The sequence below is a fragment of the Leucopleurus acutus genome (genome assembly GCF_964270905.1).
Source record: "Leucopleurus acutus genome assembly, chromosome: 12".
Taxonomy (NCBI): domain Eukaryota; kingdom Metazoa; phylum Chordata; class Mammalia; order Artiodactyla; family Delphinidae; genus Leucopleurus; species Leucopleurus acutus.
This window is the reverse complement of record NC_139154.1, coordinates 24,120,969-24,145,759: the sequence shown is the minus strand read 5'-3', so window position 1 is coordinate 24,145,759 and position 24,791 is coordinate 24,120,969. Positions and strand designations below refer to the sequence as shown.

Genomic DNA, 24,791 nt, shown 5'->3' with positions numbered 1-24,791 from the left:
ACAGCTGAGCTCTCACAGGTGCTTCTGGAGTGATGTGGGTGAGTTCTCCTTGTCCCCCCAAAGTTAAACTCTGCTGGCTGGCGAGAATGTAGGATTCAACGCTACATTGGCGGGAGACGCAGGGTAGCACCGGGATTCGGCCGCTGTCCACCCTGTTGAATCCACGGTGCCACCCCCACGATACGTACAGAAAACATCCATATGGCCCCGTGGAGTGACCAGGCTCGGGGCCTGAGAGAGTTAAAGCCTTGAGATGCCCGCAGCCCATCCTACGGAACTAGCTTTCGGGATTCTACGAGTAGACGGGGGCTAAGACAGACTGAATTTTTGCTCTGACCAAAGAAACAGTAACAACACCCAGTATCTGGATAAAACTTTAAAATATTCAAAATGTTTCCGGAATGTGCTCTTTATTTCCTTCTCACAGCCACCCGATGATACGTTAATATTCCCATTTACGGATGAGGAAACAATCAACACATGAAGTGATTTGCTTGAGGTGACACCAGTGGGCAGAGGGGCTCCGGTCACTTCTCGCCTCGTCTCAGGCCCTGATGCTTTCTCTGTCCCGGGGGCCCGGTCAGTGGCACCCACTCAGGGTGCAGGTGGGTTTCATCGTGTGGACAAATTCCTTTCTACAGACTCAGATGCCGACTCGGATACGCTGACTGCCCACACTTGCTCTAGTTATGAGAAAGAATAGTTGGTAATATAAGTCCTTCCGAACAGTCCAGAGAACCCACCCAACCTTCACCAGATACCTGTTTTCTGCATCTTTATGTCCTCTTTCTTTAGAGGAGGCCGAAGCATATGGTTCACGTGGGGACCTCAGTTTCCAAGTGAACCCCTGAAAATTGTATTTGTGCATGTCACTGTTAAAAGGCAACTTCTCCCCCTTTCTGAACTAGTTTAGAGGTGTTGCGTCTGAGGTGGAGTTTTTAAAGTCCCGGAATCACGTATGAAGATTTTGCTAGAGGCACAAAGCCTACGGTGCTTGTTTAAAGATAGTTTGACGTTTTAATGAAATCTGAGACACTTAGCACTTTTTCAAGATGCTAAAAAATAAGACCTGCCAAGGTCAAGTTTCTCCAGGTAGACATGTGACGTCCCAAGCAGCCTGTCTGGGGCTCCAAGACAGCCCACCCTGGGGCTCCCAGCGCAGCTGCAGCTCTTTTAAATTCGAGAAACCCCGGGTGCCGGCCCCTCAGACTTCTCAGCCTTGCAGCCTGGCTGCTTTGCAAAACCTTTTCCCTTCTCCAAAATCACATCTGCAGGTGCCCATCCCTCTGCTTTAACTTGGCTTTCTCAAAAACTATTTTTTAAACTGTTTTTTGGTACCTTTGCAATTTTTCTAACATTTTAATGCCCCTATTCTGAAAAAAGAAAACCCTGACTCTGATAAAAATATACTTTTTCATTTGTAGTAAAGAAAACAGACGCAGCTGATGTATTCAATTAAAATGATTTCTGATGATATTTTAATGTTTTTAACAGCTTTATTGAAACAATTTACATATGACAAAACCTGCCCATTGTAAGATTACAATTCAATGAATTTTGTACAATTTGTAATGTTGGGCAACTGTCACCACAATCTACCTTCAGAACGTTGCCATGGCCCCCTGTGTCTGTCTGCAGGCAACTGGCTGCATTTTTAACAGTGGTTTTGTTTTTGTTTTTGTTTTTTGGCTGCACTGCATGGCTTGCGGGATCATAGTTCCCTGACCAGGGATTGAACCTGTGCCCTTGGCTGTAAAAGCATGGAGTCCTAACCACTGGACCACCAGGGAACTCCCGATTTTTAACAGCGTTTTAAATTTCCAAAAAAGAGTTCCTAATACCGCCCAAGAACTTGACAGTTGTATGGAGGGCTGTTAATCTGGCAGCCCCGCCCTGACATTTCCCCCCTGGGTCCCCGGCAAGAGGAGGGAAGTGCTATTGAAATTTGTGATAAAGATGAAACAGCATTGGAATCATTTTAGTCCTTGGGCCCCGGCCCATGTGGATATTCGTGGCTCCGAGGGAACAAGCATCAGTTGGGCAGGGAGCAGGGCAAGCTTAACTCCTTCACCCCTATACCTCCAGCAAACCCCTGCCCAAGCTAGAGTCACGATGGACCCGTGAAGCACAGCGGGCCGTGGGGCTGGGCTGGTCAGGGAGCTCCAGATCCAAACCACCGTCCTGCCTCTGCTCCTCAGCCTTGGAACTTGAGGACCGTTGGCAATTCTTCAGCCTCTGCTGCTGCTGCTTCTTCTGTACTAACCCCACGGGGTGGCAGCAAAGATTAAACAGCATCTTGCAAGTCACAAGGCAAGCGGAGGGACGGGCCTTTATCAGGGCAGAGGGCGAGTTCAGAGGCATCATGCAGCAGAGCTACTCGGGAAGCACCTGCCTGGCTCTCCAGGAGGTGGATCCGGTGTGGACAGCCCTGCAGAGCACAGGGGAGCGAGGGGCTGGACGGAGAAATGGCCGCTAGTGTTCGGTCGAGTCCTTGTTCCGGAGAAACATGGTCACAAGGAAGCTCCACTCCCAGAAGCCCCGTCAGACCCAAGATCATTACTGCTTCCCGATTAACTGTCATGCATTGTGTTCAATACTATCCACGGTCCCTCCGAGCATCCGGAATGACTTGTTCAGACTTGTTTCATTTGCAACGCATTAGAGTTTAATTGTCACATTAAAAGAACTGACCTAGAAATTCTACCTCCGGGAATTGGTTCTAGGGAAATAATTATTGATGGTCACAAAGATCTGGCCACACCAATGCTTAGCGCAGTGTCGTTTCTAAGAGGGAGACTGAGTGTAAGTTCGGTGACAGGAAGGCAGTCAGGAGACGCAGGGCCTGTGATCGCAGCTCTGGGTTAAATGTTGACTCTGCTCTCAGTGAGCCTCTTGGTCTCGGTTTCCTCATCTGCAAAATGGGCAAATGAGATTCCCTCCCTCATGGCGGAGGAGCACCGTGCCTGGGACCCGGCGATCACCGGGCACGGGCTTCTGCTTCGCCTATGACGTCCTACAACAGAATTGTGTCCCGCAGCAAAGGTAACCCTGCAGGCCAACGCTCGGCAGCTCGGCAAGATGTTCACGAGAGAGCAAGGGGAAATGAAGGTTAGAGCATAGTTTGTAGAGTTTGAACCCTCGCTAATAAATGCACGCGTTAAAAAACGACCATGGGAAGTAAGTGCATGTTTGCGTTGGTCTCTCTGGCAACTTCCCTGCCTCCACCCCTCCCGCTGCAGGCCCTCCCACCCCAGCGCAGCAGCCAGGATTCCTGGGGAAACGGGAGTCAGAGCAGGTCCTTCTTGTGCATCTCCACTGACTCCAAACTCACTGGGAAATGGGCATGAAAGCCGAACTTGTTCACTGTGGTGGTTTCCCGGCCCCAAGCTCCCTCTGTGACACCCCCAGTCTCCCCTGCTCCCGCCTCTGCCCCTACGCTCGTTTCCCTGAAGTGCCTACTTGGTGTCCTCTGTCTGGAATGTTCTCCCCCTCCTTGCCCACCTCCTGCAAGTGTTTCTTCAAAGGCCCGTCTCAGTGTGTCCTTCCCGCTCACTGGTGAAAACCAGCCCCCAGAGGGCTCGGCCCGCACCCTCCTCGCAGCCCCTGTCACTGACGTGCAGGGCCCACCCACGCTCATCCTCCGTTACCCCAGCAGCACGTTCATCGAGTGAATGAATGCTCTGACTTCTCTTCCATCGCGCACCTGTATGTTCTAAGCTTTCTACAGTTAACATACCTTATTTATTTTCATAAAAAGGTCAATTTTTAAAAATGAGTATATACAACTGATTCACTTTGCCGTATGCCTGAAACTAACACAACATTGTACGTCAACTCTACTCCAGTATAAAACCTTTTTTAAACGAGTAGCATTTTATACGTATGCCTCAATTTTACACCATTTCGGTTTTGAACTCAAGATTCATGGATGTGATGGGCAAGGGTGGGAAACAGACAGTGAGACGGAGGTGGGGAGAGGGTCCAGGCAGAACCCACTATTTCCGGCCATTTCCTAGACGGCAGGCAAATCCTTTGCTAAATCAAAAGGCTGGAATTTAATACGACTCCTTATCAAGAAAGGCAACTTACTAATTTAAACCCAGGGCCAGAATATTTCCATTCCAGCTGCTACAACTTCTAATAATTCCCAACATCTTTTTATTGTTCAGGATTTTAATAACATCAAACACATCTTCCCCAGCACGAGGAACACATTTAGTTCAAAAACAGCCAAGCTGGAAAACATGTGAAATGCGCAGCCAGGCCGCAGGGCAACTGGGCCCGCAGGTCAGCAGTGTCCGCGTGGGCTTTCCCCACAGTTACAGCCGGGAGAAGAGGTCCGTTCGCCATGAGGGAGGCTCGGTCCAGGTTTCTTGGGATAATGGTTAACGATCCAGTCAAACACACAGGCCTGCTCTGGGTTAAGCTCCTCGGGTAATGTCACCCAGACGTCTGCAGTGTCTGGAAGACGATGACTTGATTCTTACTTGGGGACAAAGACGGTGCTCGAGCAGGAGCTGTGGGCGCCCCAGGGTCCGTCCTTGCTGTTTCCCCACACTCTCCCTAAGAGATCACTTCTCTGCCGAGATTCCAAACACCCCCAAGACACTGCTCAGACCCAGTTCCGCAAGCCAAATCCGGCTCCCTTCTTGACTCCCAGGTCCAGGAGGATCAGCTCTTGCCTGTTTCACACCCAGCGTACCTGAAGCGGAACTCAGCATCTTCACCCCCGACGGGGTCCTCCCCAGTCACCCCGCATCCCCACAACCACCCCTCCGGCCCTCCAGTTACCGACGCAGAACCTGGAGTCAACCTTGACCCCTCCCTGCCCCTCATTCCGTGCCGCCAAACAATCATCTACGCTCTGTCTTAGGAACCTCAGAACTCAACCCACTTTTCTCTGTCCACACTGCCACTGCTCCAGTTTGGGTGCTGCCATCTCTCAACCAGGTGACAGCCACCTACCGGCCCCAGGGTACCCCTCCCCTGCCCACCACGGCCCTCCCTCTGCTGCCACTGGAGACTCTCCCTGCGAAGGGAACCAGACCAGGCTGCTCTTGGCTTAAAGCCCATCAACCGCTTCCCACCGACCTCGGGATGAAGTCCAGCCTCCCTGCGCAGACTTACAGGGTGTGTGGAGGCTCATCCTGTGAAGGCTGTGAAATCAGCTTGGGGGTCGCAGCCAGCACTGACAAAACTAGAATAAGGTGGAAATGGAGCTCTTCATGCAGGGTAAGGGGAGTACTGCTGGTGACTGTTGTGTCATACTGATGTGTGCGTCCTGAGCTGTGATGTTACATGCATTTCTCACTGTGGGTTGTAGTTGAAGACTGGTTTGGAAGACGCTAGTGGGGACTCCCCTTGGTGGCGCAGTGGTGAAGAATCTGCCTGCCAATGCAGGGGACACGGGTTCGAGCCCTAGTCCGGGAAGTTCCCACATGTCGTGGAGCAACTAAGCCCGTGTGCCACAACTGCTGAGCCTGCGCCCTAGAGCCTGTGAGCCACAACTACTGAGCCCACGAGCCACAACTACTGAAGCCTGTGCTCTAGAGCCCATGCTCCGCAACAAGAGAAGCCACCGCAATGAGAAGCCCATGCACCGCAACGAAGAGTAGCCCGCGCTCGCCGCAACTAGAGAAAATCCCGCGTGCAGCAACGAAGACCCAACGCAGCCAAAAATAAATAAATAAATAAATAAAAAGAAAAACGCTAGTGGACAAGACCTTTGGTGAGCTGGCCCTGGCCCGACTGTCCAGGCCCCTCTTCCTCCCCCACTGCAACCTCCTCTAGTCACCTGCAGGATCTCACATACCCAGCTGCCTGCTACTTCCGGCCCTTTGCACATGCGGTTCTCTTCCCCGGAAGTGCTTTGCTTGCACTGCCCTGGCCTTGTTATGTCTAGTTCTCGCTCTTCAGATCTCAGCCGAAATGTCTGTCCCTCATGGAAGCCTTCCTTGACCCCTAGGCAGGGACAGGTCACCTGCCCCATGTCTGCCTGTCGTCCTGCCCTTCCCCACTGTAGCCCACATCACAGCGTAGTGCAGTGTAGTGGTTTGTGTCTGCTTTCCTGCTCTTGGCTCCACTGGGGCAGGAATTACATCTGTCTTTTCCCCCTCTGTGTCCCTGGCACACAGCAGTGTGTCCAACAGAGCAGGTACTCAATGACCATGAGTTGAATGAGCCCATTCATTAACTCAAGGCTTATGCGTCAAGGGTTGCTTGCATCCCTCTTCTGTGCAAGACCTCGTGGACAGATGGAAACAAACAAGGCAGCATCGTCGCCTGGAATTCGGAGGTAACGTTTCCCTGACCTCTGCAGCAGGACTGCCACTCCCCAGGGGACAGGCAAGTTCAGCTGCACAGCATCCTACGGGGTGACGCCCGAGGGTTAAGGAAGATTCTTTGGGACCCAGAATAAATCTAACAAAACCTCCTCCAGATCACGTCCTGCATTTCAGCCTTGACTTCCAGCTTGGGAATTTTATATTTCATGTAACATTTTTATATGAAAATTATGTTTATATTTCATATACAATTTCATATGAAATAGATATGAGACCTGCAGTTTACTCAGAACTTTAGTATCTGGGGCAACGACAAGGTGTCATTCCTTAGGCTTAAGCCGGACACAGGGACTTTACCAAGCCTACAATGCTTCCATCTGGGGAGGGAGAATACATTGTAAATGTCAGTTATTCGCACCACGTGACTTCATTAATTCACACCCATTCCCTTCAGTCCTGTCTGAAATAAATAATGCTGAGCCAGAGGAGGAGGCATTCAGGGCTCTGGACCCCGAGGCCAGACAAAAGGAAGACGAGGCAGTGGGGAGACCCGGGGCTTGGGGTCCGAGCCTTGCCCAACCCTGCCTGCCTGGGTCGCCCTGCTCGGGGCACTGAATCTTCCCGAGTCACGTTCACTTGCCTACACAGAGGGGCAGCCACACCTGCACCCAAGCTGGTTGGAGGGATGAACACAGACAGAACTTTGACGCCAGCTCTGCGGGTAGGTTGTGGATGCAGGAGCCGAGGCCAGGAGGCCGCTGGGAAGACGCCCTCAGGGTGACGAGGGAGGGAAGTGGGGTCTCTAAAACTGGGGGTCCTCCAGCCCCCAGGAGACCCCACCGGGCGGGGCCTGGGGTGGGGTGGGGAGCTGGGACCAGGCAGCCTCTCTAACCGGGGCCTGACCAGGGGCCAGAGCATCAGCGGTACCAGGGGGAGCCCAGGATCAGGGAGTAAGAGGCCCTGTTCAAACCACGGAGCAAAGGATGCACTTTCCGCATCGGTTTCGTTTTCTTTTTCCTTTACGTATACTGTGAGCTTCTGTGTCCAAAAACATCCCCCGGCAATAAAGTGTTTCCCTCTGTGACCACGTCAGTGCGAGGAACCGACTGAAGGAGGGAGTGACTACTGTCTTCTCATCCCCCGTCAGCCTCCGAGTCCTGCTATCGGATGTGAACGCTCCTGCAGCACCCCGGCCGGCGTTCCCCACTTCCTGACGACCTGCAAGCAGGAAGGGGGGCCGGCTGGACCTGGGGAATCCAGTACCCCTCAACCTGTTCGGAGTCACGGTAACTGAAGCGTTGGGGAGAAACACTAATAGAAGCCACACGAGGGAGGCCTTGCATCGCCCGACGTTTAGCATGAGACGCGCACAGAACAGCCAGCGGGCTTTGTAAGAAACGCGGTTTGTATTCCTCAGAGAAAGTCTGGAGATCAGATTTTCAGGGAGTTTCTATAAGACATTTGTGGAAGTAAGGAAAACAGGGGGCCCCCTTCACTTTGGGGTGAGAGTGGGGCAGGCTGTCCTGGGGGGAGGACTTGGGGTGGGCCTTCCTTTCTTTCGGTTCATCGGGGGGGTGTGATGGTGAATTCTGTGTCACCCTGACTAGGCCACAGCGCTCACATTGTTCTAGGTGTCTCTGGGAAGGAATATTTTAGGTGAGATTAACATTTGGTTTCGTTTTGTTGTTGTCATTGTTTTTTACACTTTACTATTATTTATTTTTTAAACTTTTTATTTTATACTGAAGTACAGTTGATTAACTATGGTGTGTTAGTTTCAGGTTGGTGGGAATGTAAACTGGTGCAGCCACTACGGAGGTTAACATTTAAGTCAGTAGCCTTTGAGGAAAGTGGACGACTTTCCCTCACGTGGGTGGGTCTCATCCAATCAGCTGGGGGCCTTAAGAGGAAGAGCCGGAGGTCCTCAAAGAGGAGGGAGTTCTGCCTCCGACGGTCTTGAGACTTGAGCTCTTCCCTGGGGCTCCAGCCGCCAGGCCACGCAGGACTCATACATACCAGCCCCACCGCCACAGGAGCCAAGTCCTTAAAATCAATCAATCAGCCTCTCTCTGTCTCTCTCTTTCTCTCGATATACATACACACAACCCGTTGGTTCTGTTTCTCTAAAGAACCCTGATTAGCACAGGGGGTGAACATCCCCCTAACTCAGGTATGAATCAGGAAGATGGAAAGGGGCCAAGCGGGGAAGTGGTCTGATCATCGCAGGCCTTCCGGAGGATTGGTTGGTGGGAGTGGGTGGAGTTAGGCTCCCACCTGAGTCGTGAGGTTCAGAGCAGTGTCTTGTGTCCCCACTAAGCTCGGGGGAGGCGAGCTGGTGCTGAGCAGTTTGGGCTCACCCATCCATCCGTCCACCCATCATCTATCCGTTCATGCAACAAATCCCGACTACAAGGCCCCCTCTAAGGCACTGGGGGGGGGGGTGCCCTCCTAGCGCTTACAATCCAGGGGGAGAAGACCGTAAACAGGTAAATAATGATATGAAGTGAAACAGAGTAAAAGGCTGGGGTGTGACAGACCGCTCGTCTTGAGGGTCTTCTCGGAGGCAGACGCTGTGCTAGGACAGTGAGAGGCCCGCTTTCAGGGAGGGTACAGCCTCCTGCGGGAGGCCAGCTAGTTCCCGGGCAGCTGAAACAGCAGCTCCGTTCAAGGGCCACGCAGCAGCATCCTGTGAAACCAGCAAGGGCTCCTGGGCACTCAGCCGTGGTTCCTGGAGAACGTGGCCTCTCAAATCGCCAGTAGCTGTCTCCTTCCTCGGGCCCTCTCTTTCGGGAAGTTTTGTGCACCTCTGAAGCCCTTGCCAGTGGCTTTTGGGGAAGCGGGCTCCACCTTGGCTCAGACACCCTCTCTGGGAGCTGCTTCCTGAAGCCTTTGCCACTGCGTGAATCCAGACCGGAAGGCTGCTCCTCTCTTGGTTCGGATTCGCGTAGGTCTGCGTTATTTCTAGCCTAGGATGTAAGGGGCATCTCCAACCTGTACAGCAGACCCAGGACGGTTACAGGGAAGAGGACAGCCTAAAGCTGGGGTTCCGGCGGGGAGGGAAAGTCAGGCTGGATGTCCACCTGCAGAATCCACGTAATCAAACTGCTGTGGTCTCCTGTCTCTTCAGACCCCAGAAGTCACCAGAGGGAAGAGGCTGAGGCTGGCTTTGCAGCACTGGGATTTCTGAGCTGAGACGAAAGTGTTCTTCCGTTTGCAGTGACTCAGTGGAAACAAAGACTGAGCGCCACGAGCGATGGCCCTTCCCTGCCATTACGAACTGCCCCTGAAAGGTGAGGCTCCAACCAGCACCCGTAACATCTGTAATTTGCGTGTCCCCTTTCATTTCGCTCAAATGCCTCATGGAAATGTCCTCTTAATTGCTAGAGCTACAGTGGTAATAAGGCGCCTCTAGGTTTCGCACAAAAGGAGGAAGCCCAGCTGGACACAAGCTGAGCCTTAGTAACAACTGCGAAGGGAATCAGCGACCGCACCCCAGCAAGAACAGAGCCTGCGAGGCAGCAGGGGGCACCACGAACGCACAAGACTAGGGTTTTATCTTGAGGACTAGACCTTATTTGAGAGAAGAGATCACACCTTTTGACTTCTTTCATATTCCTTCTACAGAGGTTGGTAGAGAGATTTATATATGTGAGCACAGCCAGTGTTTATTAGATTAAAATGCATAACAGTAAGCTCTTAATTTTCCACATCAATGGCAGGAACCTTTTATAGACAGCATTAGTAGAAACGATAATAATACTAACTGTAATGTAATAAAAACAACAAAAATAACTAGGACCCAAACAGCTAAACATAAGTCCTGAAACCTTAAAACTCCTAAAACATAGGGGAAAAGTTCATGACGTTGAACCAAGAAAACAGTGATTATTACTGAATTTAATTACGTGTATAGACCAGGGCAGGGATTGTTAAAATCAATCTGATTGGGTGTGAAATATGTCAGGAGTGCCTCTCAGTGGAGGTCACTGAGTGGCCACAGAAAGAGCAGCTTTGCTGGAGGAGGATGATCCAGCAGTGAAGGGAATGGGCAATGCAAGAGGCAGGAAGTTCTGCGGAAATGAGCTTATTCACAAACCAGAAACAGACTCACAGATCTCGAAATCAAACTTATGGTTACCAAAGGGGAAACATGGGGGGAAGCGATAAATTAGGAGGTTGGGATTGACATATACACACTACTATATATAAAACAGATAACTAATAAGGACCTACTGTATAGCACAGGGAACTCTACTCAATATTCTGTAATAACCTATATGGGAAAAGAATCTGAAAAAGAGTGTTAAATATTATGAAATATCAAACTACAGAAATATTTCAAACTTCTGCTTCTCCTGAAGCAGAAGCAGCTAGTTTTCCCATCGTTTCTAGAAGTTCTCCACCATTACGTCACCGCATTTGCTCTCCCCTCCTTCTCTTTCTTCCTCCTGGAGGGACGTTCCCACGTTCTTCTCTGCGTCCCCTAACCTCTCATATTTTCCACTACATCATCTCTCAGTTTGTGCCTCCTGGGTGATTTCTTCAGGTTTTTCTTCCAGTTTACAAAGTCTTCCTTTCGCTGAGTCTGTTCAGGAAGTTCTAATTATGATGGTTTTCGTTCCCCTGCTCCTGGCACAGAGTTTACAAGCCCTCAGGATCTGATAGGAGTGTCTTTGTGAGGCTACGGATGCAGCTCAAGGCGGGTCCCTAGATGGGTCGGGATGAGGCTGGTCACTGAAAGGCAGACCGTGTGATGAGAAGGTAGGGGGTTTTGGTCATCCCCCCTCCAGGGAGGAAGGGAGCTGGAGACTGAGTTCAATCACATAGACAATGACTCAGTCAATCGTGCCCCCCGTGAGACCCTGACAAACACTCTGGAGCCCGCGGTTTCCTGGTGAACACATGCCTCAGAGCTCAGCTCTCTGCTCCTTTTATCTGGCTGGTTCTCCTGACCTCTGTCCTTTATAATAAACTGTAAATATAAGTGCAGCACCTTCCTGAGTTCTGTGGGCTGTACTAGCAAATTATTAAGCGGGAGGGGTCATGGAAACTCTGGAACTATAGCCGGTCAGTCAGGGGTCCCAGTGGCCTGTGAAACAAGAGTGTCTTGTTGGGGGCCAGGCCTCGACTGGTGGGGCCTCTGCTGACTCCAGGTGGCCAGTGCCAGGACACTCGCGTGTACAGCTGGGGGTGGAACAGAATAGAATCCCCGTCCTCCTACTTGCTGTGTGTGAGACTCTGGGCAGGTGACAGAGCCGCTCTGTGCCTCAGTTTCCTTGTCTTAAAAATGAGGGACTTCCCTGGCGGTCCAGTGGTTAAGACTCCGAGCTCCCAATGCAGGGAACACGGGATCGATCCCTGGTCGGGAACTAAGATCCCGCATGCCGCGTGGTGCGGCCAAAAAAAAAAGATCATAGCAGCACCTGCCCCATAAAATGTATGAACAATAAACGGGACACTCAGCGTCTGGCACATCATGACTCCCCTGACAAGTGGGAATGCCCCAGACTCCCGCTCAGATGTCGCTTATCCAGAAAGCCTGCGGCGCGGCCTGCAGTGGAGGTCACTCCTCTTTCCCTGCACTGTGGGTACCGCCATCCCTCTCTCTGTTTAATTTCTGTTCGACCTGACACCTGTATTAGGCAGCTCTTCCAGCGACAATGCTCTGTAACAAATCACCCCTCAGACCGTCACATCCAGGAGCAAGCCTTTACACTCACGCTCACGGGTCCACAGGCTGCGGGACTGGTTGATCCCAGTGGGCTCAGCTCAACAGAGATGCTGCCACCTTGGATCTGCTGGGCGGGTCTCCAGGCTGCAGGTTGGGGTCAAGTCGGTGCCACAGGGGTCCCATTATTCTGGGACCAGAAACTACTCGGGGCATGTTCTCGCGGCAATGGCAGAAGTACAGGAAGCAAGCCAACAGCCATGAGCATATGTGAAGCCGCTGCTTGCGTTGCCCACCGATACCCCACAGCCCAGGTGTGTCACCTGCCACGCCCAGTGTCCAGAGGCCAGAATGGACGCTATTTCCTGGCAAGGAGCTGCACTGTCCATAGCAATGTGTGATGCTTAACTCTAACATGAGCAGGCTTGGGGGGTCCGGGAACCACGCTCCCATCTACACTCTCCTTGTCACATTGTATTTTTACTGGTTTTTATCAAGAGTACTTTTCCTGCCACGTAACAGAAGCTCCACGAGAGCAGGGACATTGGTTGTTCTGTACACAGTTCTCTCCTGGGCCCTTACACAGTCACTCTTCAGCAGGTGTCTGTTGACTGAATGCGTGAACGAATGAATAAATGAGCCAGGTGAGAACGGTAGTGATAGCAGTCGCACTGCTAACCTTCCATGGTACAGCTGGGGATGAGCCGAGAGGTGGGCAGGTGGGGTCTCCTTAATGCTGAAGGGAGGGGCCCTGCAGTGCTGTCGGCCAGTTGCCTCCTTGTACCAGAAACTGGCCATGGGACAGCGGAGTCACAGGTTCCGGGCCAGGCCATGGTTCATCCATGTGGATCACTTCATACTCATCCTCAAAGCCAGATGCTAGAGCAAGAGCCACACCACAGGTACCCAAAGCCAGTGATGAGACATCACTTCAGCATCTCAATGCCCCTGGTTTCTCAACCATTTGTTGTAAGAGAAAGCGCTAGTGCCGAGTTAACTTCCCTAAAGTAATACTTAGCAGCTGGCTGACCACAGAATTACCAGCCTCATTCACTAAGTAGGATTCTACACCCAGAGGTGGAAACACTGAGTTCAGCCTACTTTTATCCGCGTAGTTTTTAACTTTCCTTGTTAAGGAATGACACCATGAATGGAGAGAGTCCTAAAGATACACATTCTCTACAATTTAGCAAATGAAGGGACAATGAAAAGTCTAATAATAAACTTGAGACAGACTAAATACCACATAATTAGCACACTTGAACCGGAGGCAGAAGAAAAACATGTAATTAAATCTGAATACTTTAGGAAGAAATAAAAGTGGTGCAATAATAGCTAAATCAACCAGAATGAGAAAGGTTATAAAAAGAAACCCCCGATTGATTTCCCCAGTAAGAAGATGATTTGGGACCAAACAGCAAAGGCTGGAAGAAGAGGGGGAAATTCACTACGGATACAGAAAAACGAAGCTGACGTAATTTCCAAGAGCAAATGGTTGCTTCTCCAGAAGCACCCTGACGGCTGAGTTCTCTTATGGCTGGTGAGAACAGAGGACACTGATGTGTAAAACTCCGTTCGCATGTAAGTATTAGTTATGTAAAGCCGTCCCACCCCAAGCACCTGGCTGGAAGTACATGAATAAGAAACCTTTGCTGACTGACTAAACTAGCACAGCACCCCAGAGGACCACACAGTAAATCCTCCCAAAGGTGTGAACAAACAAATCCGTGGAATGTGTTGACTCGGCTGAAGGAAAGCACACCTTCATCCTCAATATCACCGTTATAAAGGCTGTTGTTGAATAGTAGTGGTAAGTATAGCTGCCCTCAGCCTGCTCTCGGCACTGAATGGTACTGGCATTGAATCTGTTTCTCACAAGCACCTTTCTGGGGAGGTCCACGTCAGTGGGGGAGAAGGGGGCCCTGGAGCCCGGGATGCCTAGTGCGAGGCCGCTGCGGAGCAGACTCAGGACCGCCCAGGCTGCGGGGGGGGGGGGGAGCTGAGGGAGCTGGCGGGCACCACGTCTGCAGGAGGCTCTCCAGGAACCAGCAGATCTGGGACTGACAGAACGATTCCTAGTACTCTGCCTTGTCTCCAGTTTCTGCGCAGAAAAAATGCAATTACTTTCTTCCCCCTCTTTCTGCTAAGAACCTGCAGAGAGAGGATGGCTGGCTTTCCAGGGACCCTCCGGACTCTGGCAGTCACAGTGATTCCCAGCCCCGGGCACAGGAGAACCACCCGGGGAGCTTAAATCATAAGATGCTCAGGCCTCACCCTCTGGCATTCCATTTGCACTGGCCCGGGGCTGGGCCCAGGCATCTGCACTTTTTTAAAAAAGTGCAACAATTGTTTCCACTGTGCAGGGCGTTGAGAGCTGCTGGGGCCCCAGAAGAGGTGCAGGGTGTGGAGGATGGGGTGATGGTGGGGGAATGAGGTGCCTCACTTTCTAAACAGACGCAGGATGAGAATTACTACTTTTCCTCTTGCCTCGGGCTCTGACATGGCTCCACACTGGTAATAGTCCTGTCTTTATTTAAACATTTTGCTATTTTGCTTGTCGTGGGTTTTTTGCATTAATTTTTATTTTTAAAAAATGCACGGAAATTTTATTTATGTTGATTATGGAGGTGTCTCGGCACCTCTTTAACCTTAGTGCCTGAAGCAGTGCCTCAGGGCTTCACCCTGCGGGTGGGGGGAGGTGGGATGTGGCAGTGCCCATGGGAGGGGGCAGAGACCTGCCAGAGGGTGCATTTCCTGATGGGGACATCTCACCCCGTCACCAGAGCCTCCCTCGGGGAGACACCCAGACCTTGGCTCTGAACACCATCTTCATGAACATGGTATCTCCGTCCGGCCCAGACTCCTCACCTGACTTCCCCCGACGGTCGCACTTGAGTATCTGAACACGTCTCACACTTGTTCAAAGCTGGCCTCTGCGCTCCAAATCCTTCTCTGGCCCAAAGCAGACCGGCAGCAGCAAACCCCGGTCCTCCTAGACGTGCCTCTCAGTTTAGTTGGGGCCCAGGGCGGGCTGCCCCAAAATGTGCCTCCTCGGCGTATTGATTAATCTGAATTAAAGTTACTGAAGAAACGGCCGACGCAAGAGGGTCACGGTGACGCTCCTCTCTGTCCCCCCGAAAGCAGGAACTAAATCCTCCATGTGAAGGGTACAGGTACAGGAGGAAGAGGCGTCCTTATCACCACAGATGGGGATTCAGGGCTGAGCAGCCTGGATAAACACACCTCGTTCCCTCTTTACTAATTTAGAACCCAAGCCCAGAGCTTAAATTCCTTGCCAATTAGGCACCCAACCTAAGTTCCTTTGTCCTGTCAATTCCCGCCTGCCCTCCTCAGGGCCCATTTCTATGAGAATTTAGATCTGTGTGCGTGAATTAAAGGTTTCTCTTTCTCCCGCTCATCTGCATTGTGTCGATTTTATTACTGGTCCCGCCAGGAGAACTCAAGAGGGATCAGAGGGGGAATTTCGCCTCCTCCACAGCAGCGGTTCACAGGCCAGATGCTCTGGCAGCTGTCACCTCCCCCCAGCCCCTCAGCACGTCCAATCCGCCAGCAGTCTGGCGACTCTGCTTCTGCACATGCCCAGAAGCATCTCCTGTCCGTCCTCACTGCCTCTCTCCTGTCATCTCCTTCCTAGACCCCTGTCAGCCTGTCTCCCCCCAGCCTCCAAGCAACCCAAGCGATTGTTCTACACCCAAGATCCATCACTAAGTTCTGTTCACACCTTGCCATCGAAAATAGAGCAAACCCGGGGCTTCCCTGACGGTCTAGTGGTTGAGACTCTGCGCTTCCAATGCAGGGGCCACGGGTTCGACCCCTGGTCGGGGAACTAAGATCCCATGTGCCAAATAAATAAATAAATACATACACAAAAGATTAAAAAAAAAATAGAGCAAACCCCTTCCCACAGCTTTCCCTGACAAACAGACACACCCTTTGCCTCGGCCCTTGAAGCTTCTCCTGACCAGCCGTCAAGCCGCCCAACCCTGCTGCCCACCACCCTCCTCCCCGCTCACCGTCTGCGGCCGCGCTGGCCTCCTTCCTGGCTCCTCCACAGGCCCAGCTGGCTTTTGCCACGCGGCCTTTGCACCTGCAGTGTCCTGGTCTGGACCGCTCTCACCCCTGGAGCCTCCCATGGGGGCCCCAGCGTTTAGGTCTTTGTTGAAATGTCATTTCTTCAGAGGGGACGTCCCTGGCCACCCCAGTGGTCACTCGTGATCTCACCTCTGCTTTCTGTATCGCACTTGTCTGTCTCCAACATCATTTTAAGGTACTGATACTTTGCCTGTCTACTGTCTTTCTTCACCACCAGACTGTATATTTCACGAAAACGGCGGCATCGTCTGTGTGGTTTGTGCTGTGTCTCTGTGGCCTACAAGAGAGCTGGCTTATAAGAGGTGTTCAATAAATACATGTTGAATTAATAAATTACTGAATAAATGAATGGATAAGTGCATAACTGAATGTTAATAACAGAACTTTCTCCTGGAAATTCCTAGGACCTATAGGCTAGCAGGATGACTTTTACACTTCAAGGTAAAGAACCAAAGACATACAGCTAAGGAATTCCAAGAACTATAAAGTACAGAGTTGCTGTTCTTCTTGGAAACCCTTCCAGGACCTTCAGTGGATTCGAAAGGCAGGGCCCTGTGACACGGTCCATAAGTAGCAGAATAACGGCCCTGCCAAGAGGCCGGGACATATCCCTGGAACATGCGAATATACTCGACGTGGCACAGGGGAGTGGAGGGTGCAGGTGAGCTTGAGGTTGTCAGCCAGCTGACCTGGACGTGGGGAGGATCCCGACTGTCTGCACGGGTCCACTGTGATCACAGAGCCCGAGGTGGGAAGAACCAGCGTCCGAATGGGCAGCAGAAAACTGGCCAACGCTGATCTTAAAGATGGAGGCAGAGGCCACAAGCCAAAGAAGGTAGAGGCTGGAAAAGGCAAGGAGACGGACTCCTTCCGAGCCTCCAGGAGGACCAGATCCCCGCTGACGCTGGACCGCAGCCGAGGGAGACCCTTCTCCTTCGTCTTGTCCCTTGTCTGTGAAATTATTGTTCTTTGCCGAGATGCTCTCGAAGCCCAAGTTCTAACCACCCCTTGAGCTCGTCGGCACTGAGCTCTCCCGTGTGTACGTGCGATGCACGTTAGTAAGCTTCTGTTTGGTTTTCTCTTGTTAATCTGTCTTTGTCAGTCTAATCTAACAGGGTCCCAAATCAGTGTAAGATGTATATTTCTCTCCCTGACAGTGGCTCTTAGGGTTCCTTATATGGTGGCCCAGGGCTCCTGAGGTGTGCGTCCTGAGAGAACTGCCTTCTCTAACTCAGCCTCAGAGTCACGCAGCTTTGTTCCCACCGCATTCTTTGGTGGAAGCAGCCGCAGGGCTCACTCAGGTACAGGTGAGAGGGACCCAGAGGACACCTCTTGACAAGAGGCAGGTCAAATGACTTGCACATATGTGTTTAAACAACCACAATATGGTTCTCCCCACTTTTGTGTATGTTTAAAATGTTTCCATAATAACACACACAGTCACAGAGATTTATAAAATGCTATTTGGGAAGTCCCTTTACTTCCTTAGATGAACTTCAAATTAATGTAAAAGTTTTGTATGCAGTTCGGAGGCAAAAAAAAAAAAAAAGATAAAAAGAAACTGACTGGAAAAGAATGTCTTTCCAGCATAGTATATCATGCAGAAAAGAAACAATATCACGAGTCTGGGGAAACCCAAATACTGTTTTATTACACCTTGCAGCCTGTAATTTAATTCCCTTTCCATATCACCTTTCAGCTCTGGGGTCTGTAAATATTTGCCAACATATTTATATTTATGCAGTTGCCATAAGAAAGAATAAAGGTTTTGCTTTTTTTCCCAGCCGGGCAGAGGGAGACGGTCTGGGACAGCAGCAAATGTGGCACAGGAGGGCAGTGAGGGCTCTGCCCCCCCCCCCCCCCCCGGGGAGCATCTCAGTGCTTGTTGGGAGGGGCGGGGGGCGGGGCGATGGGAAGGGCGTGGCTGGTGGCGATTGGGGCAGCCACCAGGAATCTCCCGTGGGTCTCCAGCCACACGGTCGGGTCGCCCTCTCCTCTCCCTTGAGGTTGAGCGCGGCAAGTGGCCCTCGTTGGCCAGTAACCATGAGGGGTGCCCTCTGGCTGACGCTGAAGGGCAGGTGCGCCCCTGACTCCCTCGCCCCTCCTGGCCCTTGACGCTGGAGCCTTCCCTGCCTGAAGGTGACAAAGAGGAGACCGCAGCCACCCTTGGCGACCATGGAGCAGGAAGCAGCCCTTTGCTGCTCCCCGGGGTTGTCAACACCACGTGACCTCGTCCCCTGGCCACACAGCAGGCAAGGACTCAGGGTTTGGGTCACGTCTCTGCCGCTCCCTGGGGCTCTGGGCAAGTGAGTTGCCCTCCCTGAGTAAGATACACATATTAATGCCTCCAACAACCTACAAGAAAGCACGTATGAGGCTTAAGTGACGGCCACACAGGGAGCAGCCACTCAGTGCCAGGTCATCTACGTGCTCAGTAGAGCTCAGTCTCTGATCCCCTGGTTCTCTCCAAGGCCTCGGTTTCTCATCATTAAATGAGGCTGTGAGGTTGCAGGGGACGGTCCCCGAGGGCCCTTCCTGCCTTCTCTAGGATAGGACCGGCGCCTCTTACACAGTCACACCGTAGAGTCCCGGAGCGTCTGCGTGTGTTTTGACAGTGATGGGTGATTGAAGGACACGGGCTAGCCACCTCAGAGGAGAGGAAAGATCGTTTCCCTGCCCTGAGAATCGTGTGTGATGGGCACAGAGCCTTTGGCAACCCCCGGCAGTACACCAGCGGTCAGGGTCACTGGATGTAGCCTGAGACTCAGGGATGTGCCCTGGGGAGGGGACGGGAGACCCTGGAGAGAGCCCCAGCTTCTGATCAGCCATTCCACACACCAGCTGTTTACTTTTCACTTGCTTTTGTGATGAGATCTGCTTGGCTGACGGCCTTTCAAGGCTCCGTTCTCAGGAAAACCGCTCTGACGTTTAATAAGCCTGGGTAGACGGCGGCTGCGCGAACCACAGGGCACCAGGTCAAGGTTGACCTGCCCCCGCCCCAGCCTCGTCGTAGCATTTTCTTCTCCATCAGGTGCTCTTTTGCGGCAACACAAATCCCCATCCCCCCACCCCGCAAGTTTTCCTTCCCCACCGGATTCCTTCAAACAACACATAATGACTGTGTGCTGGGCTCTGAGCTGGGAGCTGGGATGCAGCTCGGGGCTTGCCTCATGGAGTCCAATCGGGAAGAGGCTTCATGGAACCATCAGGCAACTGCTGGAAAATGGCAAGGCTGGAAAGAGCTGCGGAAGCAACACCCACGGTGCAGGGACCACGGCGGCGCGGGGACCACAGCGATGCAGGGACAACGGCGGCGCGGGGACCACGGCAGCGCGGGGACCACGGCGGCGCAGGGACCACGGCGGCGCGGGGCCCTTCCCGCACGTGCCCGCTCCCCAAGGGCCCGCACGCCTCCGCCTCGCCCCTGCCCGGCTGACACATCCCTACGGTGCTGCAAAGACTCCCCAGTCTTGACCTCCGGCCCCTAGTCTGAGCTTCTGGCTTGTATTTCCAACTGCAGTTACACAACTTACAGTTGTCTCTCGTAAGAATAAAATCAAACGTGTACCAGCACTTACTATGGGTGTGTTTGACAGGAATGTATGCAATCCTTCTTAGGAGTTCTCCTACTGTTCCTATTTTACTCGGGGACAGTGGTGTGCAGAGGGGTCATACCCTTGGTCAAGGCCACACGGCTTAGAAGTGGCTGAACTCGGATTTGAACTCTGAGCTCTGACACCAAGCCTGGGCCTTCACCACTGTCCACTCCATCCACCGCCACCGGGGTGACCCATGGCATCTCGTATTAAAACATCTAAAACCAAGCCCTTCTTGCCCCTCTCCACCGAGCCCCTTATCCATGCACCCTGAGTGAGCTCTGTCCCTCTTCCTGTCTTTTCTAGAAATGACATCGTCACTCTCTCAGGCACTAAGACTGTCAGCACTTAGACTGTCACCTCCCCCTGCCTCTTCCCTCCTATGTAATCAGTTGTTAAGTCCTGTGGCTGTCTGCAAAGTCTTCTAGGTCATCATAACAGCTCCTGAATGATCCAGTTTCTGCCTTGCCTCTCTCCAACTGACCCCCAAAATAACATGTAACGTTTGTCCCCCTACATCTGTTTGGTTCCTCCCTTGATCACATACCTTATGGCTTCCTAATGGAACTCATGAATCCTAAGTCCTGAGACCTCTCTTCTGGGTTGCACGTACATCCCCTGAAACTCACCCACGGCACCTGGAGCTCAACATGCCTCCAACCACACCTTCTGCTGTCACCCTCCCCATCCTCCCGTTCTTCCTCTGGTAGCAGAACCCCAGAGAGTTAGCGGGACACAAGACCATGTTTCCCATTTTCCCTGCAGCGAGGTACGGCCACGTGACTAAGGTCTAGCCAAACAGATGTTTAGCAAAAAGGATGTGGGAAACTTGCGGGCCATGACCTGGGAGGGAAGAGGCACGCTCTCCTTCCACTTCACTGGGGCCGGTGGTCTTGGTGGCGTGCCATCTCGGACCACCTGACAGATGACAGAACAAGGTAGAAAGAGCCTGTGTCCCAATACCACGGAGCCACCCTGTTCGTTCTGAACTGCTTACACTTCAGCATCTATGTAGAAGATAAGCAAGTGTCTCTTTTGTTTAAGTCATTTTGTGTGTCTGTAGTAGAGGGGGAAATACCTTTCTAAGCTCTTGACTGGGGCCCCTATTGTGAGAAACAGATGAACAAGAGAAGGGCATACACATTTACTTGATAAACTTTCACATGACACAGGACCCTTAACAAGGAAATGAAGGCCCAAAGAAATGGTTAGATCTGAGTGTTTTTATGCTAGGTCTGATAAGAGTGGAAGGCTGTGGAAAGATATAATAGGACAGAGAGTGCGAGCTAAGTATAGTAAACTTGAGGAAACATCACAAGTTCTCTTCCTTCAGATTCATCTGTGTCCCTTTCTATTCCAAGATAAGGATGCCCTTTTCCTGTGGATATAGGGAGGGTACCTCACACATGAGGGTTTTATGACCTGCTTCAAGGGAAGTTCAGAAAGTGTTTTTTACTAAAGACCTAAATGTAAGACCTGAAACCATAACTCCGAGAAGAGAACACAGGCAGAAAGCTCTTTGACATAAATCACAGCAATATATTTTTGGATCTGTCTCCTAAGGCAAAGGAAATAAAAGCAAAAATAAACAAATGGGACCTAATTAAACTTAAAAGCTTTTGCACAACAAAGGAACCATCGACAAAACAAAAAGACAACATACTGAACGGGAGGAATGTTTGCAAGTGATATGACCCACAAGGGGTTAACATCCAAAGTATACAAACAACTCATACAACTCAATATCAAAAAACCAACCCGGGGCTTCCCTGGTGGCGCAGTGGTTGAGAGTCCGCCTGCCGATGCAGGGGACACGGGTTCGTGCCCCGGTCCGGGAAGATCCCACATGCCGCGGGGTGGCCGGGCCCGTGAGCCATGGCCGCTGAGCCTGCGCGTCTGCAGGCTGTGCTCCGCAACGGGAGAGGCCACAACAGTGAGAGGCCCGCGTACAGCAAAAAAAAAAAAAAAACAAAAAAAAACCCAACCCGGTCGAAAAATGGACCTGAATAGACACTCCAAAGAAGACATCCAGATGGCCAACAGGAGCGTGAAAAGATGGTCGACACCACTAACTACTAGAGAAATGCAAAGCAAAACAATGAGCTATCACCTCACACCTGTCAGAATGGCCATCATCAAGAAGACCACAAATAACAAATGCTGGAGAGGATGTGGAGAAAAGGAAATCCCCGCACACTGTTGGTGGGAATGTAAATTGGTGCAGCCACTGTGGAGAACAGTATGGAGGTTTCTCAGAAAGCTAAAGCTAGAACTACCATACGATCCAGCAATTCTACTCCTGAGCATATATCTGGGAAAAAATGAAAACCAATTAGAAAAGAATCATGCACCCCAATGTTAACAGCAGCATTATTTACAATAGTCAAGATATAGAAGCAACCCAACTGCCCATCAACAGATGAATGGATAAAGAAGATGTGGTACCTATATTACCACAGATGTGGAATATTACTCGACCATGAAAAAGAATGAAATTTGCAGTAATGCGGATGGACCTAGAGAATATTATCCTTAGTGAAATAAGTCAGACAGAGAAAGACAAATATTGTATGAGATAACTTATATGTGGAATTTAAAAAATAATACAAATGAATATATATAACAAAACAGAAACAGACTCACTCACAGATATAGGAAAACAAGCTAGCATTTTCCAGTGGGGCAAGGGAAGAAGTGGAGGGTAGCAAGTTACGGGTATGGGATGAAGAGATACAAACTATAATGTATAAAATAGATAAGCAACAAGAACCTACTGCACAGCACTGGGAAGTACAGCCATTATCTTGTAATAACTTTAGAGTATAATCTGTAAAAATACTGAATCACTCTGCTGTGCACCTGAAACTAATATAACATCGTAAATCAACTATACTTCAAATTAATAAACAAATAAATAAATGTCCTTTTCACAATGCCATTTCTCAAATTCCTTCCTCTCGAAATATTTAGTATGTCAAGGTGCCTTATTTTGGGGTAGCATGTCCTGAACCCCGTCAGCGTGCATATGTGTGTTTTTCATTTTGGTCTGTTTAAACAATCAAATCTGTATCCTAGTGATGCATTTTCCCTTCCCCTCCGCCAAACAAATCCCTCCCTCTGGTTAATGACACCCTGTACCCCAAGCAAGCTGCTTAAACCAGAAACCTGGGAGCCACTAGCTGACCCTTCCTCTCCCTCACCGCCCCCTCCAATTGCACATCTAAGTAGTTCTCAGACCTGCCCCTCTTTCCCTCTTTCCGGCCGCGGCCTTAGCCCAGCCTCCCTTCCCAGACAGAGTGCACTTGCCCGGGCTCGGGTGAGTGCCTCTGCAGCCCACGTACCCTGGGCTGCCACCGTTCTCGTCAAGTCCCCCCACACCCCGAGACCTGCCTCGGCTCAAAAGCTCTCAACAACCAGCGCCTGAACGCAGGGCAAATCGCCACCTCTCTTCAACAAGTGCCAGGGTCAGGGCGAGGCGGGAGCGACAGTTACTGATGTAGTAACACTTAGAGGACTTACCGACCAAGTGCAAAGTGTGCATCTCACCTGGACCCAAACGCCACTGTTAAAAGACGTCTCCGAGCCGACTGGGGAAATGTGAAAACTGCCTGAATATCAGATGATATTTGGAGATATTGCTAAGTTTTAAATTATAATAATGATATTATGGTGTGTTTAAGATGAGTCTTTTCCTCTTAGAGATACAAGCTGAACTAACATGATATGATGTGAGGGGTTTGGTTTAAAATAATTCAGGGGGACTAATAAGGACCTACTGTATGGCACAAGGAACTCTACTCAGTACTCTGTAATGACCTATACGGGAAAAGAACCTAAAAAAAGAGTGGGTATATGTATATGTATAACCGATTCACTTTGCTGTACACCTGAAACTAACACAACATTGTAAATCCACTTATACTTCAATAAAAATTAAAAAAATAATAATCCAGGGGGTGCAGGAGGGGTAGTGGAAAATAGAAACAAGATAAGATTGGCTCCATATTGACAATTATGGAACCTGGATAAGCAGGTGAGAGGAGGTTAATGATACTATTCTATTTTTGTGCACGTTTTAACATTTTCGTAGTCAAGAATTTAAAACAAACAAACAAACAAGCGTGCAGAGAGCCCTGGCTAAGCCCTATTGCCTTCATGGTCAGGCGTCCTAGAGACCCCCTGACCTCTGCCCTCTGAACTCCTGACCGCCCTACCCCTCTGGGTCTCCAGCTCTGACCAGGCCCCTGCTGTCCCCAAGCCTGCGCCTCCACAGTCCTGAAGTCCTGCAAACACTCTCAGACCTGCTGGAAGTGCTGTCTCCCTGCCTGCTGTCCTGCAGCCTGCCCGCTGGCTCTGCTGGGCTCTGTGTGCCTCTCCCTGGCCCGTCCCCACCCCGTCCCCCTACAGGGTTTGGGGCTCCATCCTCTCCCCCCAGGGTGTCCCAACGCACCTCAGGGACAGCCCCTCCAAACGGCGCTGAGCCCATTTGCTTCCTTCTGTCACCCCCTCTAGAGCCTGCACTCCTGGGAGGTGGCAGTTATGACCCCTGGATCTGTCCCCAGAGGACTAGGGCTGCCTAGGTCCACGGCAGGGGATGTTTAATACAGGAACAGAATGAGTGCAGGAGAAAACTGCTGAGACAAGGAAACGGTCTCTTCCACCACGGATGAGATGCCAGCATGCCGTCACTCCTCTGAAGAAACGTGGGACCACCAGGTGGAGGAGGGCTTTCTGGTTGTACGTGGTCGCCTCTGGTCATTACAAAGAGGGGGAGGGGTTCCAGCAAGACAACAGGCCTCAAATGGAGTCGTTCATGCTAAGTCACCAAGCCGAGATTCAACTTAACGACAGTTTCCGCTAGAGTCGCCTGACCGGCACTGGTCACCTGCCTGGTAGACCCCTGCCGTCCGTCCCCTACAGGAAAGTGATCTTGCCATAACCAACCTGCTTTTTTGCCAAGTATAACCTTCTTGCTGCCGTTGCCTTTGGCCTATGAGAGTGTTTCATTTGGTCCAGCTCCTGACAGCTCTTTTCTATCTGCTGAACGAGATGCTTCTTGATTCATAAATCTTTGAATAAAGCCAACAAGATCTTTGAAATTTACTTCGTTGAAGTTTGTTTTTTAATGCT

At 51.1% G+C, this 24,791-nt stretch overlaps 1 protein-coding gene across 1 annotated transcript in view; it reads right to left on the bottom strand.

Annotated features, from left to right (window-relative positions):
* Positions 1-416: 416 nt before the first annotated feature.
* The window catches only part of MRPS9 (mitochondrial ribosomal protein S9), a 114,592-nt gene continuing 90,217 nt past the window's right edge, over positions 417-24,791 (bottom strand). The window contains exon 10 of the mRNA XM_082852107.1: positions 417-683. Within this exon, the coding sequence (XP_082708233.1) occupies positions 644-683 (40 nt within the window). The 3' untranslated portion in view covers positions 417-643. The remainder of the gene's footprint in view (positions 684-24,791) is intronic.